At 41.8% G+C, this 16,383-nt stretch overlaps 2 protein-coding genes across 2 annotated transcripts; both read right to left on the bottom strand.

Moving 5' to 3' along the window:
* Positions 1 to 1,584: 1,584 nt before the first annotated feature.
* PSMA4 (proteasome 20S subunit alpha 4) lies at positions 1,585 to 9,825 on the bottom strand. The gene is made up of 8 exons (XM_048318295.1): positions 9,761 to 9,825; positions 9,504 to 9,546; positions 8,566 to 8,728; positions 7,175 to 7,252; positions 6,857 to 6,945; positions 5,864 to 5,994; positions 5,525 to 5,648; positions 1,585 to 5,092 (listed from the first exon to the last, which is right to left on the bottom strand). Exons 1-8 carry the CDS (start codon positions 9,761 to 9,763, stop codon positions 4,938 to 4,940), a joined length of 786 nt encoding a protein of 261 aa, XP_048174252.1. The 5' UTR covers positions 9,764 to 9,825; the 3' UTR covers positions 1,585 to 4,937.
* Positions 9,767 to 15,889, bottom strand: HYKK (hydroxylysine kinase). Its single transcript, XM_048318293.1, has 7 exons — positions 15,560 to 15,889; positions 15,372 to 15,451; positions 14,737 to 15,074; positions 13,822 to 13,964; positions 11,778 to 11,961; positions 10,655 to 11,118; positions 9,767 to 9,831 (listed from the first exon to the last, which is right to left on the bottom strand). Exons 3-6 carry the CDS (start codon positions 15,065 to 15,067, stop codon positions 10,655 to 10,657), a joined length of 1,122 nt encoding a protein of 373 aa, XP_048174250.1. The 5' UTR covers positions 15,068 to 15,074; positions 15,372 to 15,451; positions 15,560 to 15,889; the 3' UTR covers positions 9,767 to 9,831.
* Positions 15,890 to 16,383: the final 494 nt, after the last annotated feature.

The following is a 16,383-nucleotide window of genomic DNA, read 5'->3' as shown; positions in this document are numbered from 1 at the left end:
TAGTGACAGGATGTATTGATTTGAATGCTCTGCAGTAAATATGGTCATTTTATATATTGAGAATCCACTTGTATATGCCGTATCTTCCACAATCAAAATATTTGTGTAAAGGATGCAGCATGACTCTTATTTTGAAATGCTCAGTGTACATGCAGTGGTCAACCTAAGATTGTGTAGTAAATGAAAAATATATTTTAGCCTAAAACAGGGCATAAAGCCCCAGGTTTTTGGTTTTTTTTCTTTATGTGAACTGTAGTTCTGATGTTTTCTGAGTGCTTCAAGAATTACTGGGCAATATTTGTACTGAAATTGCAACTCTGTAGTTTTTGATGGAAGCTGGTTCACTGCTGCACTGCACCTGGTGTTCCTAACATGAGGTTATCAGGTAAGATCTGTATTTCTGAGCACTGCAGTAGATGCATTTTAGAGCCATAATGTGCCACTACCAATGTTGAACATAGCTGCCACTAGAACGTGCAGGACATAGGAAACTGGTTTTATTACATAACTGTGGATTTGTGTGCAGCTGGGTCCTAACTAGGCAAAACAGATGCTGTAAGATATAAAAGGATTAAACTGTCTGGGTTACATGCCTAACATTTTGCTAAATATTTTATGTAGCATCATCTGGCACACATTAATTATGTTGTATTACTACTGTTTTAGAAAACAGTAGTTATAAATAAGTAGCTTTTTTTCCTGCTGCTTTGAACTTGGAGCAAAATGTTAATAATATCAGCAGCATGTTAAGTTTAATATTTATCATTAAGCGAAAGCCTAAACAATTACATGAGTAATGCTGTCTTTCAAAGGGCCCTTGTCAGCAGGAGGTGACATCTGAAGGTCCCCACTAAAGTATGCTCTGAGAATCTCCAATAAATTGGCTGATGGCAGCTTTTACTGTGCACTGAAGAGTATTTTAACCGGAAAGCCAAATGCCAAATTAAACACAGATAAAAATAGCCAGCTGCTCAGTTCTATTTGTAAAATAAGAAGGATTCTAAAAACTTTGTGAAGCTGAATTTTCTCCAGATTAAAGCCAGTGAAGGGTACTCTTAGATCCAGTAACTTTAGTGGGTTTTCATATTGTAGTAGAAATAACTGCAATTAAAACTTGAAAATGAGGACAATTTTTACTACAGAAGAACTGTAATGGAAACTACTTTAAAGAAAATGAAAGACATTTAAATAAGTCTTAGAATCTCATCCAGTCTGAAACGAGGTGATTTCTCTCATGTATGAAGTATTTGAGTGCACCAACTTCTTGCCTTACATGTCTTGTATACTTATCTGTGTTACCTATGTATCACATACAGTCCTGTGGCTTCTAAAACCATTGACATCTTTCAATCATTATATTCATTTTCACAACACAGTGGAGAAGTATCATCCCTAATTTTAAGGTTATGAACAGAAAGAATAAATAATTACCTTGGAAATCCATAAAAAACCAGAAGTAGCTGTCAAATTTAACATTGGTAGTCTTTTGTTTTTCATCTTAGTTTGGGTGCTTTTGTATCTGACAAGTAAAATATTTGGATGAAGAGGAAAGCATACCTAAAAGAGGTCATATAACAAGCAGTCTTGGAAGTTAATTTGACTTTATTTGAACAGAATACAGTCACCTAGAAAACAAGCTAACTATTTTTAAACACTGACAGATGCAAGAGACAGCACAGGTAATTACTGGAGAAGCGGTAGTTTCATTATCTCTAAACTACTTAGAATAACAAACCACATTACAATTCCTTAGGACAATCTATTTGTGAATATTTGCATACTTGCCCTAACAAGTTCTATCATGCACTCAAGTGAGATATAAGCTATCCAGTTTTTTAAGCTTACAAACATCATATTATGCAAACAATTTTAAGTAAATACTTTTTACCTAATTTGAAAAATCTGTCACCTTCCACAGCACCACATGAAGTTCTTGTTTTAAAATAACATTAAATCCACAGCAATAGCTAAATATTTTAAATACTTATGTAATACACTGTAAACTCTACGTAAACACTACGTACACCAAAAAAACATACAAAGAACAGGAAGATCATTTTGATTAGCAAAGATACCTCAAATGTATCGCCAGAATCATTTTTTCTGTTCTTACGACTTATCCCCAAACCACTCCCAGAAAAGGCACAGTTGGTGGTGATTTTTTTTTTTTTTTTTTTTTTTTAAACACACAAAGCCAGAATCAACACAGTAGGCCAATGCAGTCAAATACTGCTCTTATTTCCAGGAGGAACAGGTAAGGAACTTGCATTAGTGTCCAGATGGCTCAGGAAGATTCTAATCATGAAAGATCTCCAGCATCTGCTTACTGCCCTAGGCTCAAATGCAGAAAAGAATCACAAATTAAATTTAGGTTCGGAGAACTTGGCTGTACATCTTGGACATGACTGCCAGCTAGAGTTACTTGCCTATTCCAAGGCAGTACTGAGGCTCAGCTCACAATCAGCTATTAATGGCACTCAGGAGAGATGATAGTTTTTAAAATTAAATTGGTAATTACTGTTCAAAGATTATACTCATAAAATATTAGACAATACTTCCACTTTGTGCAAACAAAACCTTTAAATAAATAATCTTTTAAAATTTATCACAATGCTTCAATACATTATGCAGTACAGTTCAGAATATTAAAGTCATTCCAACTTTTTATTATGACAGTATCTAAAAAAGTTCTCCTTTACCAGCAAATGGTGCCATATTTGGCAAAGAAATGGTATTGTTAATTCTTTAAACCAAGATATGCATATATGAGTTATCCCCATTTTGTTAGAAAAAGATGCATTTAAGAAAAATATTTTAGTAAGTCTATATTCTAAGCTATCTGATAATACTTACACTACTACACTAAACGAACTGCCTTTTATGGACTATATACATTGATGAACACAAGTTCAGATGCTCTTAAGTTTCCTAGAAGACAGAAAGCATTGCTGGAATCTATCACTTATTGTTGCAAGTAATCTTTGAAAAGTGAGAAAAAACTCCATTTTGGGATTGCTGCTTTTAGAGCATATTCCAAATACCTGTATAACCATCATCCAGAAATCTGCAAAAGATGCTGATATATTGCATTCATGGTATCAAAAAATAGAAAGATTGAGCACTGGATTTCTACATAAAAATGGAGCTTGAGGTATTTATACAATCCTTTATAATGGAGATTAAATATTACCCATTGCATGTTGTCTGCAACTATTCAGGACTTGTTACACAAAATACCATTCCTATGTTGTTATTTGGAAGACCTACTGTTGCACAAGGTGTAAGTTAATTAAAGTCAGTTGAACTTTCATTAGCTATAAAATTTGAGTATTAACAAAGTGCTGTCTAAGTTCAGTGCAAAAGACTAAAGCAATTGTCTGCACCAAGACTTAGATAATGACCAAGCAGGTCCTGCAAAGAACCCACAGCCTCCCTCTCTGTACAGAGGCTGCCAGAGTGAGTGCAGGACAACTACACAAGCTGCAGCACAGACATCTCCAGTCAGATTCCTTCCCTCTGTTCTCAACAGTGACTCTTCAGCAGTGAACTCAAAAATGGGTTTAGTCAAGAGAAAGGGTCATTTCTGGCCATGTTGACAAAGTACATTTTAGTCAAAAATGTCTGAGATGGATTAAAACCAACAAAACACTGTTTAGAGTCACTCAGTTTCTTTAAATAGTCATATTAAATCCTGTATACATCAGGTATCCTTTGGGGTAAGAAAACCAAACCAAACCAACCAACCTACAAGATCAATACAATCCAGGGTGGGCACAAATGGGCTGGATCACCACTGTCATAGTTTGAAATTCAGCAAGACCTCACATTTAAGCATGTCACTCAGGCTTTTCACTTTGCTTTTGGTATCTGCATGGGTGCACAGTAATTTTCAGTAACTTGTTTTCATTTCTTTTGTTCACTCCAGATGATTTTTTTTTCAGAAAGAGATTTTTGCTAATCTGACAATCATACTGTTTTGCATTCAGTATAGGGGCAAGCTGGACAAAAACTACTATAATTTCCAATTCATACACAATTATGATTTCTTGGTGGTTAACTGATTAGTTTTCTTGACTGGTGCGTCAGAGAAAGGAACCAGATTCACTGGGGAAGTATCAGCAACACTACACTAAATATAAAACATCTCAATTTCCTTTCAGGATAAAATGTGAAATAGTCAACATGGTCTAAAATCATGCACTATTTTACTTACCTATTTGTATTTTGACAAGATAAAACATTTTCACGTGGCCTTTGTAAAATGTCTTTCTAGTTTGTGTGAATATAACTAGTGTTGTATGATTAATTCCTTAGAAAACACATGCACTTGTGAAGGCTATGATAAACTGAACACATTTGCTACAGGGCATTTTTAAAACACTACTGCTTGCAAGACCATCAGTTTGACAGAGCCTGCTATAGAACAAAATAGGCCAAAACTAAAACTTGGCATGCCAGCACACTTTAATTCCGTATTTGTGAAATGACTTTTCAAACTTAGGAGCTCTTTTCACTACTTTAAAAGGAAAACCCACACATACACATGAAATTCTAACAATTCTAACACCATATTTGTTCTTTACCAACTAGCATATACCTTGTTTTAATGGTTTAAAGCAATTAAATTCCTCAAGATTGTGCATATCCAGGCATTACTGAGGAAATAAAGACACTCATCACTATTCTTCTTAAATTTTATTCCATAATAAAAAATAGAAGATGAAAGAAAGAGTGTTCAAGAATTAAAGCAATTATTGGTCAATGTAAGGAGCAGTAAACTAATTATCTAAATGATGACTAAGGACCTGGTTCATCAAAACTAATTCTGGGTCCTCCATGGCATAGTTGTAGGTTGTAGGCTTCTACAGAACAGAAATCCAGATTATCTTTTGCTGAAGCAGGTCCTTTATTATCTAGAGAACACTTGATTTCATATACTATTTATCCTTCTCTTTTTGTTCTTTCTCCTTCTTTTCACGTTCAGCTTTTGCTTCCTCCTCCTCATGTTGTTTTATCAATTGTTCCACCTCCTTTTGCTTCAGAACCCTTATTACTGTCTTTCCGTTCTCTCTTGTCAGTGTTGCAATTTCAACTGAAACACATGGAACAGACAGCAGCATTTAGGCAGAGCAATCATCAGCAGGGCAAGGTTTGAGATTACAAGTGACAGTGAGGCAGAAGGCTCCAATCCTCCCTCTGCCAAGCAGCCTGGCTGGAGGCAGCCACCCGCAGTCCCCTCCTGCAGCAGAACACAGCAGCAGGGTAGCTCCTCTCAGGGGTTCTGCTCCCAGACACACAGGCATTTCAATCCCCAAACTGCAGCCTCACCTCTGCAGCTGGCCAACAGGGATCATCCTGGACTAAGCTATCTGAATGCCTCTTAGGCTAAGGCTGAGAACTGCTGCGTCTTCTAAAAATGGGTTTTTTTGTGACAACTAAAACTCCAGGAGCCACATCTGGAATATGTGCACTCACTGTTCCCTTTGTTTAAGCAGAGGGTGCCGTCCCATCAGCGAACGCTCACCTTTCTCAGCAGAGAGCTTGCTGACATCCATGGTTTTGTTTAGAACCTTAATGGCCAATGCCAGGGCAGTCTTTAAGGTCATTTCCCCTTCTTTGTAGTCTTGCTTCAGCATTGACACAGCTGCCTGTAAATGTCACAGAAATTAAAATGGTGTCTTTGGGCAATCAACCAAACAGTTGGGGTTCTGCCAGATAATACTAACACATGAGTTAACAGCAGCATTTCTACAATTACCTATAAATCTCTCCTGCACTAATAATCAACAATTCAGCTTAATTAATACAGTACAATTTACACTTTTTAACTTGTCTTTTTGAGAAGAAAACACCCAGAACTTACAGCACTGTTATTCCCAATGCATGTGGCTTTCCACCCTCCATAATTTCCACTAGGATCACTTTGATACAGCTGAAATCCATAATGCTTATCCCAGCCAATGTAGAGCAATGAAACACCAAAAGGACGTTTTCCTGTTGAAAAGAAGGCTATTAGCAACCTAAATTTAGTAACAAGATTGGTCGTGAGTGACAATTACTTTCTTTGATTTCGTTTTTCAATCTATTCCTGTGAACTAGGATTTAACAGAGAGTTCTGCATTTCTGTTGCTTGAGATAAGCACGCCAGCATTTCTTTCTAAGTCACGGGGTGGGAGGCAGCGGAGGTTTATTCCTTTTAACCTTAAGAGCAGCTCATTTGTGTCTCCACAGATTGTAATTTATCATCTCAGGACTTCAAATCACAATTTAGTATTTCAAGTATGTAGCTTAGCTGTTAAAGCATTTAACTTAGCAGTGTCAAAAGCCAGGTAGTTAAAAAGGTAGTTAAAATTCTCTCCCACGACATATATGTAAAACAACAGAATCATCAGTTCACATACTAAGGAACACTACTTACAATATCATTTTCTAATATGTTGCTTGAGCCACAGAAATAGTATTTTTTTTTAAGTGTACAATATTGATATCACTACATACAGCCTTGCTTTTGATTCATTGTGCCATTATGCTGGATAGGCCCAAAATGTTGAAAGGTTGCCTAAACAATTCTCTGCTGGTCTTTTGAAGGTATTCATTAAATGGAAGAGCAGTCAAAGCATTCTATGCAATGGCCCAGCATCTCAGCCATCAATTTCCCGAGCAATAAAAAGTAGAAGCCTCAGCAGCAAAAAACAGTAACCATGACTACCCATTCCCCTCTTAAATTATTTTTTTCTAAGCATAACTTTTTAAACAGAATTCACTAGGACTGTCCACAGACTTAGATCCTTCATATTATGTAAGAGAATTGTTCTTGAGACATTTAGTAACACAATGATTCATCACACTTCATTACCTCCAAACTGTGTATAAGCCTGCTTGATATCACACAGTGCTGTTACTAGTTGTTCACAAGGAATGGGCTCTTGATACTGTAACAAATACCTAATATCAAAGAAGAAAAATACCAGGTTTCAAAACTTGTTTTGCTGACCATATCCTGTATCACATTTAAGAGGAAACAAGTTCCTAAGTTAAAGCCTCTTTGATCTAGCTGTTCTATTTCAATCTACTTCTGATCTACTAATGCATGTTCATTCTGATCAAATGCATAAAGAGAGCTGAATGTGACAGCACAGGCAAGTGAAACCATGTTAGCTGTCAGCAGACCTACCTCTGTGCAATCAGTCTCAGCTCATTTGTTAGAACATTGGCATCTGAAGTTATTCCTGCAACACTGCAAGCCATATCCCTGCAAGAAAAGCATACAAATTAACTGAATTCCTGTCAATCTCCAACCAACAGTCAGGTCTTTATACAGGGATTCAAGAAGAGCACCTACTGTCGGGCTTTTCTGATAAAACTACACAGCTGCCATACAAAACAGGTTAATCAGCTCCTGCCTTTAGGGTACACCAGAAATATCCGTAACCTTTTGCTAAAAGCAAAGGTGGACAGCAAAAGTCAGTGAGTCAGTATATTAGTTATACATACAGTTCTGAGAAGAGGGTTGTGCCAAGGATGATTAAATTCTGAGTGGCTTTACAAGAGCCATTAGGCACATACAGGTGCCTCTCAGGAGGCCACCTGACACAGCACACCACAACACCAAAGGAGCCACACAGATGTGACAGGCCTTCAGTGGGAGTTGCTGGCTGACACATGGCATCTGTGTAACTGAAACTTAGTGGTCTTGATAGGACCCTAAGAAAAATAAGCACTTCAATGCTTGTTTTGTTAGCTCTTAATTTAGAATCTCTTTAGCTCAATCTGATATGCTACAAAGCTTTCACTACACAAAAAGGATTCGTGAAATTACGAATTTTCCAAAAGATGGAAGGGCTGTTTTAGGTGACTACTCCAGTGTGCTATTACACTGCCTCCTTGAAAATCCAGCACTTCTTCCTGCCATTCTAGATGCTTTCAAGATCAGTGTGGAATAGGAAGCTGACAGGATGGAAAACTATTTGTGTTTCATGTGCAGCTTTTGTCAAGGATGAAGCTCTACCTCCCTTGCTACAAGAAAGCACAATCCATAAAACTCCTTGCTCTGACATCACAAATTTAACTTCCAGGAGCTAGAAAGGAAATGGTAATAGAAAGACATTTTATCTCTGCAACAATTATGGCAAAGAAGTCTAAGGCATGTTTTACCCAGTTATCTTGTTCTTTTTGAGTCACCAAAGAAAAACAGAGACATAGAAGGTGAGCTGAAATAGCATGGTAATTTTTGTGGGCATTCTTTATTCTGCCTCCCAATGGCATTTTGTAAAACTGATATTTCCCAGTTTTCTTAAATGCTAAAATACCATTACTTTGTATCGTGTAGTACCAACAAACAAGCTATTCCACCTAGAAAATTCTCCTAGAGATAAAAAACCAAACCAGCAATACTTCAACTTTAGAAGAACTACTGAAGTGAACAATGACGAAATAGTCCTACTTGTCTAAAACGCCAAACAAAAAGATTATTAACAGTTCAAATAAAATAAGACCAGGTTACGTGCTAATCAGTGCTTTGGGGCTAATAACATCACTGGACATTTAACCATCATTTCAACTTACTCATTAAGTTTGTATATTTTCTCTGAGAAAAACACTTCATCAAGAAGCTTGTGAATGTTGCGCCTCTCTGCTGCCAGCAGAACTCCATCATTTGCTAGAATTCCCAGGCAAGTGCCTGCATGCCCGATGGCTTCCATTGCATATTCAACCTGGTACAGGCGACCTGGGAAAGGATTGAAATTCCTATCATTAAAAAATGACACTGAACAAGACCAACTACATAAGGTGACTTAAAATTACAAGAATCTGACGAGTGCTCATTGTACCGTCTACTCTTACTTCTTCAGTGTGTTACCAGTCAATAGAAAATTAACTAGCTGAAAAGGAGGGAGTCAGAGAAGGAAAATAAGGTAATACTGGACATGGCCACTGGGGAGAAAAACCCTTTCTATTAAAAAAAAAAAAAAAAAAAAAAAAAAAAGAAAAAATTTAAAGAGCTCTCCGCTGCAGTAAAATGAGCCAAGACAAATTTTCAATAAACAAAGAAAATATTTAATATTGGACTTCTTGAGTTTATCCCATCTAAGAAGTAAGAAAACATGGTTTGTACGTACTTGTTTCAGCATGTGCAAGAGTAACAAGGAGAGGTGTGATTGCACCAGCAGGTTATTATCCATTCTCAGGGGACCATACTCATACTCATAACCCATACTCATAACCATACTCAAACAAAAGATAAATGGTTATTTCAAAAACATGGCAGGTGATATTATTAATGGTACAAGGTCTCATTATTGCTTCAATTAGAACGAATTTGAAAGTGTCCACTTTGGACCCTTGTTGTTCCTACAGAACTGGGTGTGGGTAAATATGATTTCTGTAACTTATATTCAGACAGAAACATGCTTCAAACCACCCTTTGTGCAAGTGTTTTGATAGTTTTGAGAAGATGGATAGAACAGTCAGAATTTACTTAAAAGTGTCGGGTTAAAAAATACCTTCCGGAGAAAATATGGTAGTTCTGGAGTCATATCTTCGAGACTGTAAAAGGAATAGCTCAGTAAGTATCACCAGTCTCCTGTCACCAACGCTCTAAAGCCCCTGTATAACAGACCCACCCACTCGGTGACCAGGCTGGTCACTGATGCCCACAGCCCAGCCCCTGCAGTGTGACCGCCGCCCGCCGCCCCCGCCCGGGCCGTGACTCGGCAGGACCCGCGGCTCAGCAAAGCCCCTGGGAAGGCGGGTCACTCACCATGGTGCCGGGGACGCGCCGCGGGCAGAGAGCAGCGGGCCGGCAGGAGGGCACGGGAACCGGCACTGGGTCTGCAAGAGAGCACAGGGCACGTGAACCGGGAACCCCGGGAGCCGGCACCGAGCGCACCCCGGCACAGCCCCAGGGGGCGCTGCCGCCCGCCTCCCGCGCCCGCACTGCACAGTCATCCTCAGCGCGGCGGAGTGCGAGGGCCGCGCCGCCTTCCGCACCGCGCAGAGACGCGTCCGCGCCCCATCGCCCACCCGCCGCCCGTCCTCACTCACGGCGGGCCGGAAGGAACCGATAGGCCGGGCGGGGGAGGGGCCGAGGCCCGGCCGGCGGGCAAGAACCGGGCGCTGCGGCCGCGCCCGAACCTTCACCGCCGCGCCGGAAATGGCCGCCGCGCCTGCGCGGTGCTGCGTGCCGGCCTGGGGCGGGGCTTGCGCCCGTCCGTCTCGCCGCGGGGCGGGGCTGGCGCGCATCGCCCGCTGCGTGACGTGCGCGTGCCCGCGCTCCCCCGAAAGGAGCGGGAAACGGCTCCCCCCGACCTCTGAGGGCAGGTAGTGGTCACACCACACCCCCGGTGTGAGGGCGAGTAACAGCCCTGCTCCCGCCGTGTGAGGGCAGGTGGTGGTCACACCACACCCCCGGTGTGAGGGCAGGTAGTGGTCACACCACACCCCCGGCGTGAGGGCGGGTAACGGCCACGCCCCAGTGCCCGCCGTGAGGGCGGTAATGGCTTCCTCTCCCGCTTCTCTGCCAGGGGGACGAGCCTGGCCCGGCCCCTGCCCGCGGAAACAGCGCGGGGGACGCGCCCCATTCAGCCCGGGCAGCGCTGCCTTTATTGCCTTTATTCAGTCCAGTGTCACCCTCAGCACCTCAGCGGCCACGGACCTACGGGGCAGGTGCGTGGTGCATGTACGCCTGGGCAGTCTCAAACCACGTCTTCTCCACAGCTTCCTGGCCCACTTCGAACATTGTCATCAAATGTTTCCAACCAGTTTTGGCTGTGATTGTGAGGTACTCCTTGTTTTCCGGGTACAGCAGAGCCGTGTGGGCAGCAATGACGAGGGACTGTGCAAACCTCCCACTCACCAGGAGGAAGAGGGCACCTCTCTCCTCGACGGTGAGTGGCACAACACTCTCAAACCCTGCGAGAACATGTCCCCCAACGCTCAGAGGGTCTGGGCTCTCAATCATCATGTACATGATGGCTATCGCAACCTCAAACACATAATACCCATAACTCATGTCGCTGAAGTCCAGGATGCCAGACACTCTGTACTGGGGATTCTCCAGGGAAGCAGAACTAGAGTCTACTAGAATGTTGTGGTCATTAAGGTCGCCGTGATTGATACCTAAACACAGAAGAAATAGAAAAAGTATTTAATAATTATTAAACAGCTGAAACAGCTTTGAGAAGATGCACATCAAACTAACACTCGAGTACAAAACCACACTAGTCCCTTGCAGCATCAAGTGCTGCCTTTCACACCTTTACTGCTTCCCATGAACCTCCACTGCACTGCCAGATGACTGACAGCAATGGGTAAGAGGGAGTGTTACAAGATCTCACTCCAGGCTGGTGTGACCTGCAATACACTACGTGTTTGCAAATGCACAATAGTAGTTTCCAACTGTAGAACTGTCACATCATCATCATCAGTATCAATGTCAATTGAATTCCAAAAATATGATTAAGTACTTATATGGGCCTTTTTTACAGTAGTACTGTATTCCATATATATTTAGAAAGCTGATATAACAGCATGAAAATCATAGCCTTAAGTGGGAGCAAACTCAGCAGAAACAAAGAATTGATCCTGACTAGACGGAACATTCCTCTTGGCTTACTCTGTGCTGTGCACATTCAGCACAATATTTGTCCAAGTCTAAGCTAGGGAAAAGAGATATACTTTGTTTGCCATTTTTGTTTTCCTTTTCCACAGACCTAAACTCCTGTAAGAAATTTCTGTGTCTCAGTTCAACATAATTACAATAAGAATAAAATACTCACAGGCTCGGAAACTGCTTAGCTTGGGTATTACTTTGCCTTTAAACTGCTCAATAACTTGCTCCACCACTGCACGGTATTTGTTCTGGCCCAAGGCATAAATGTACTGATCTAGAAGAGGAACATTTGCCAGGTTCCAAATGAACTGACCTCGATGCAGACTTTTGACTGATGGGTGCTGGAATTTCTTTGGAAAAAGCACACAATAATGTAGGCCATAAGAAAAAAATGCTGACTTCATGATTAAAGGGCTTGATTCAAAACCCCTATTAATTATAACAGGTTTCTAATAAGACTGAGAAACACTATGACTTGGACTATTGCTTTAATAGTAAAGAGTAAAAAATAACCTGAAGAATGATTAAGGCAAGCATCTTAGTATCTACATACAGCCTGAATGGCTTTTTCCCCATGTTTTAGGTACAAAGGTTATCTTAAGTAATTTGTCACTTTAATAATCTAAAATTGCTGTTGACTGTCCATAGGGTGACATTATGTGGCAACTTTGAGCCTCTGCCAAGGTCAGAGTCCCCCTCTGGCAGAGCTCAGCCTGCACAGCTGGTGCTGCAGAAAGCTGTGGGAGCACCAGAGACACAAAACCTGCCAGTGTGCTGGGAACAGGCATACTCTGTGCTTTTAAAGGTGAGACCTTTGGGGGACAAGCCTTAGGAACAGCTGGTGTGTGAAAAATCCTGAGCACAGTAGTTTATGGAGACACTGACCATGGCTTTATTCTTATGGAAATTTGCCTTTGTACATCCAGGTCTCACTACTTTAAACAAACAAGGTCCTTGACCTTTCTCTCACTAGCAAATGGAAGAGATGGTTTGGAAAGTGACATTCAGAGGGGAAAAGCATCTCTCCCACTGCACATCCCATGCTTATCTTGGACTCCTCAGATGCTTATTAAGGTTACCTCTGGGTCAGATTTGATCAGTGCATAGGGCAAATAAAAAAAAGCTTCCCACAAGAGTAGCTGGCTTCCTTTTAAGAAAAAACCCAAAAACTATGCTTGTAATTAAGGCTCTTAAAGATCACTAAATGGTAGTCAAAAGTGGACAGCGTATGAACAGGTGAAGAACAAGATTGAGCCTAAACCACCTTGGTGGATGATAATCTATATGTTAAGGGAATAAAGAGCCTTTTCCATCAGAATTGCTTCTCATTAACTACTTCCTCCTTGGCAGGACAAGTCACAGGCATATTTTGAGACTTATTTTAATTATAAGAGTGTGACCAGTGTGTAAGAAGGCAACAGTAAGTTATCTTCCCCAACTGAAAAATGCTCCTGTAATTTAAGAATATGGTTAGTAAAACTGGCAATTCACATTTCATAACTGTCTGAAGCTGGTAGCCAGAACATGAGAAGAAAAGGTTAATGAAAGGTTAATAAATAATGTGAGTTCTTTCATGCATCAAACTTAATTACTGGCTGATTGATCAGCCTTATTGTCCCGTATAACTACAGAGTAAAGACAGAACTTATTTTGCACTAAAACTATTTAAGTGGAAGCAATGCAAATGAGAAGTGTCACAGATCCCTGTTTGTTGGCACAGCTGGCACTGTAGGGAGGGTACCAGCTGCTACCAATGTGAAATGGTCACATTGCTAATGATGAGGAGAAAGTCAACAAGTCAAAAGGAATTCAAAGTAATAGATCAGCCAGCTGTGCACTATGCAAAAATCCTTTAAAACAAGCTTGGCATTCTTCTAATACAAGATCCCTAGGGTTCATTCTCCTCTATTTGCCAGGTTTGAAACACTAACAGGTGAGCTTTGCATAAGTGAAAAGAACTCCTTATCTCTCTGTGGTACAAAAATGCATTGCAGAAGGATCATCAGTACCAAGTCACTTGCCATGTACTTGGAGAAAGGCTTTAAGTAGCAGCCAGCTCGGAGGCTGGCACCTGAGCCGTGAATCAAACTGACATCTGCAGTCACCAACTTGCATTGTGCAGGTCAGAAAAGCAGGCAGCAAGCACGTGAGCAAATACTGAAGAGACATTGATTAAGAGAGAAGTCTGAGGCTGAAGCATGAGAACTCACCTCTGAGAGCACTTTATCCACCCTGGCAGCGAGCTTCCCGATCTCATACAGAATCTGAGCATTGGTAGCAATTTTTGCTACTGGTGTACCTGGCAGGTAAGTCAGCAGTCTGACCATGTACTTCTTGCTCCCAGGTCTAGTATCTGACAAGGACACATGCAGTCAGTCACTCCGATATGTGCTATTGAGTATTAATTAATGCAAGAGGCAAAAAACGTTTATCCCAGTATAGAAGTTGTCAGATGTAGCTCATAAAACAGATTTCATGCAAAGATTTGATTTACCAGAATGTTGTATAATAATGTACAAATCTTAACACACTTACAAAATCTATGCTGGATCTTTAGTTCTTGTGCTTGGACCCAACTCAGCACTAGGCAGCGTTCCTACAGTGCCCGCGCACACCCACGTAAAGTTTTGCAGCAGAACAGGTCTCAGGAATCCCAAATGTTGTATGGAAGTTACAGTGACAGTAAAAGCTAAATGCCAACACAATTTTTCTTCCAAACACTTAAAGCAATTTACTCTGGCTTCAGAGATGGGCTAGAACTGTATTTTACACCACTCTGCAGGCAAATAATTTCGAGCACCATGTAGTCAATGAAGCGTTTTTTAACATTTCTTGTGCATGGACACAGACATCAGATAAATGTTTTCTCCAATTTGTTAAACTGAAGTGTTTTCCTAGTTAATTATTACTCTCTCTGAGTTGCTTTGCTTCTGGTATTTTAAGTTTGGACTATTATGGCTGGAACACAGGTCACCTGATATATATCCCTACTATTGAAACACAAGCCTAGAGTTTCCCTTTAGCACATACATGGTGTGCCATATAGCAAGCTACTGCCGAGCTAAGGGTGAGAGTGGGCACCTGCTCTCAGGTGCCCACTCTCAAAGGTGCCCACAATGGCTCACCTCCCGACTCCAGAGACATTATGTTACCATCTTTTGTGAGATAAGGAGTAGCTGAAGGGAAGCCTTCAGCACTGAGAAACATCATGGCCTGGGTCTGCGCTTCAATGAGGTCAGGCTCCTGGCTGTCTTCTGAATTGGTGATTTTGAGGACATACTCATCAGCACCTTCAGCTGAGACACGCACATGGAAGTTCTGATCATCATAGCTGGGGAGTGGCCTGACCCAAGATACCTTCAATCCAAACACCCTGTCAACCAATTCAGCTGCCTCTTTCTCACCAAGTGTTGGTTTGGTCAAGGTCTGGGGTTGACAATCATTTCCAGAAGACATTGTGTCTCTAGGAGAAAAAGAAAAGCTGGATGATCTGATCTGTAATCTGACATCAGAAGCAGTAATCACTGCAAAAAAATACATTCAGCTACTGGAGAAGAGTTTCCCACATTTATTAAACAAGTAAAGAAAACCAACCCCCCTTGCCAGCTCGGGTTTCTTACATCGTAGCTTATGAACTACTTAGGCTGCAGCCACTCCAAAGAAAGACTGTTAGAGAGACGCACTCAGTCTGTTCAGAAGAGCAGGCATGAAAAGCTTATTAACCAAGCTTTTATTATCTCATTTCTAGCAGCAGCCTAACCTGGTATTGTTGATAGGTAGGAATGACTCCCTAAGGAACAGAGTTGCTGAATCCCTGATCAGGAAGTCTTCAATTCGTGCCTGCAAAAGGCAAAAAGTACTTTAGTAAATCATAACGTTAAAGCAGATTAAATCTTTCCGCTTGGTCACGGCCTTCCACATTCCTATGCTAAGAAAGGCAGCACAAACCTGCAGACGCTCGCTCGTCTCCCGCCCGCCCAGCTGCAGGAATCTCGAGCCTCCCCAGACGAGCAACCCTTGGACTCGGCGGGAGCCGCGCCAACCTTTGCCCAGCCCGGGGAGGCCGAGGAGCTGCAGAAGCTGCCGTCAGCCGGGGGCCCAGCCAGCCCAGCCCCCACCAGCCCGGTTCTCGGCCGGAGCGCCTTGTGTTCAGCGGAACGCGGGGCTGCGCCCGCCCTTGCCCACCCCGAGCGCGGGCAGGGAGGGCCCAGCGCTGCAGCCGAGCCCGGCCGGAGCCTCCCCGCGGCGCGGGAGCGCTACCCCAGGGCACGGGCTTTGTTTTTCAACAGCACGAGAGGGAAGGAAAGCTACGACTTCCTGTCACAAAGGCAGAAGAACACTTAAAAAACCCTGCGCCCACAGCGAGCAGGAGGGAAGACATCCGTTTTATTCTTTTGTTTAAACCCTTTTATCAGCACACCAGATAAAAATCTCTGCCAAATGCTTAGCCTGAAGACCACATCTATAAATATATGTAACAAACCTGAAGCATCTTGCTCAGGACGTCCTTTAGACTGTCTCAGAGATCAGACTGGGACAATGGATCCAGTCCTAGAAAACTTTACACTTAATGAAAATAATGACAAACTTCAAGATTAATATAGAAATCTCTTCTGAAACTCCGAATGAAAAAAAGAAGTAATCTGTCATAGTTGACGTTCTGCTATGACAGAATTAGGAACCTGAACAAAAAGGAATTTAGGAAAGGCATGCTGAAAAAAACCCAAAAACATCTCTACACGCCCCCCCCCCCCCCAACAGCACCCTAAAGC

This window comes from Corvus hawaiiensis, chromosome 13 (genome assembly GCF_020740725.1).
Source record: "Corvus hawaiiensis isolate bCorHaw1 chromosome 13, bCorHaw1.pri.cur, whole genome shotgun sequence".
In the NCBI taxonomy this organism is placed as follows: domain Eukaryota; kingdom Metazoa; phylum Chordata; class Aves; order Passeriformes; family Corvidae; genus Corvus; species Corvus hawaiiensis.
Note: the sequence above shows the minus strand (reverse complement) of the source record. Positions and strands in the feature narration are given on the sequence as shown.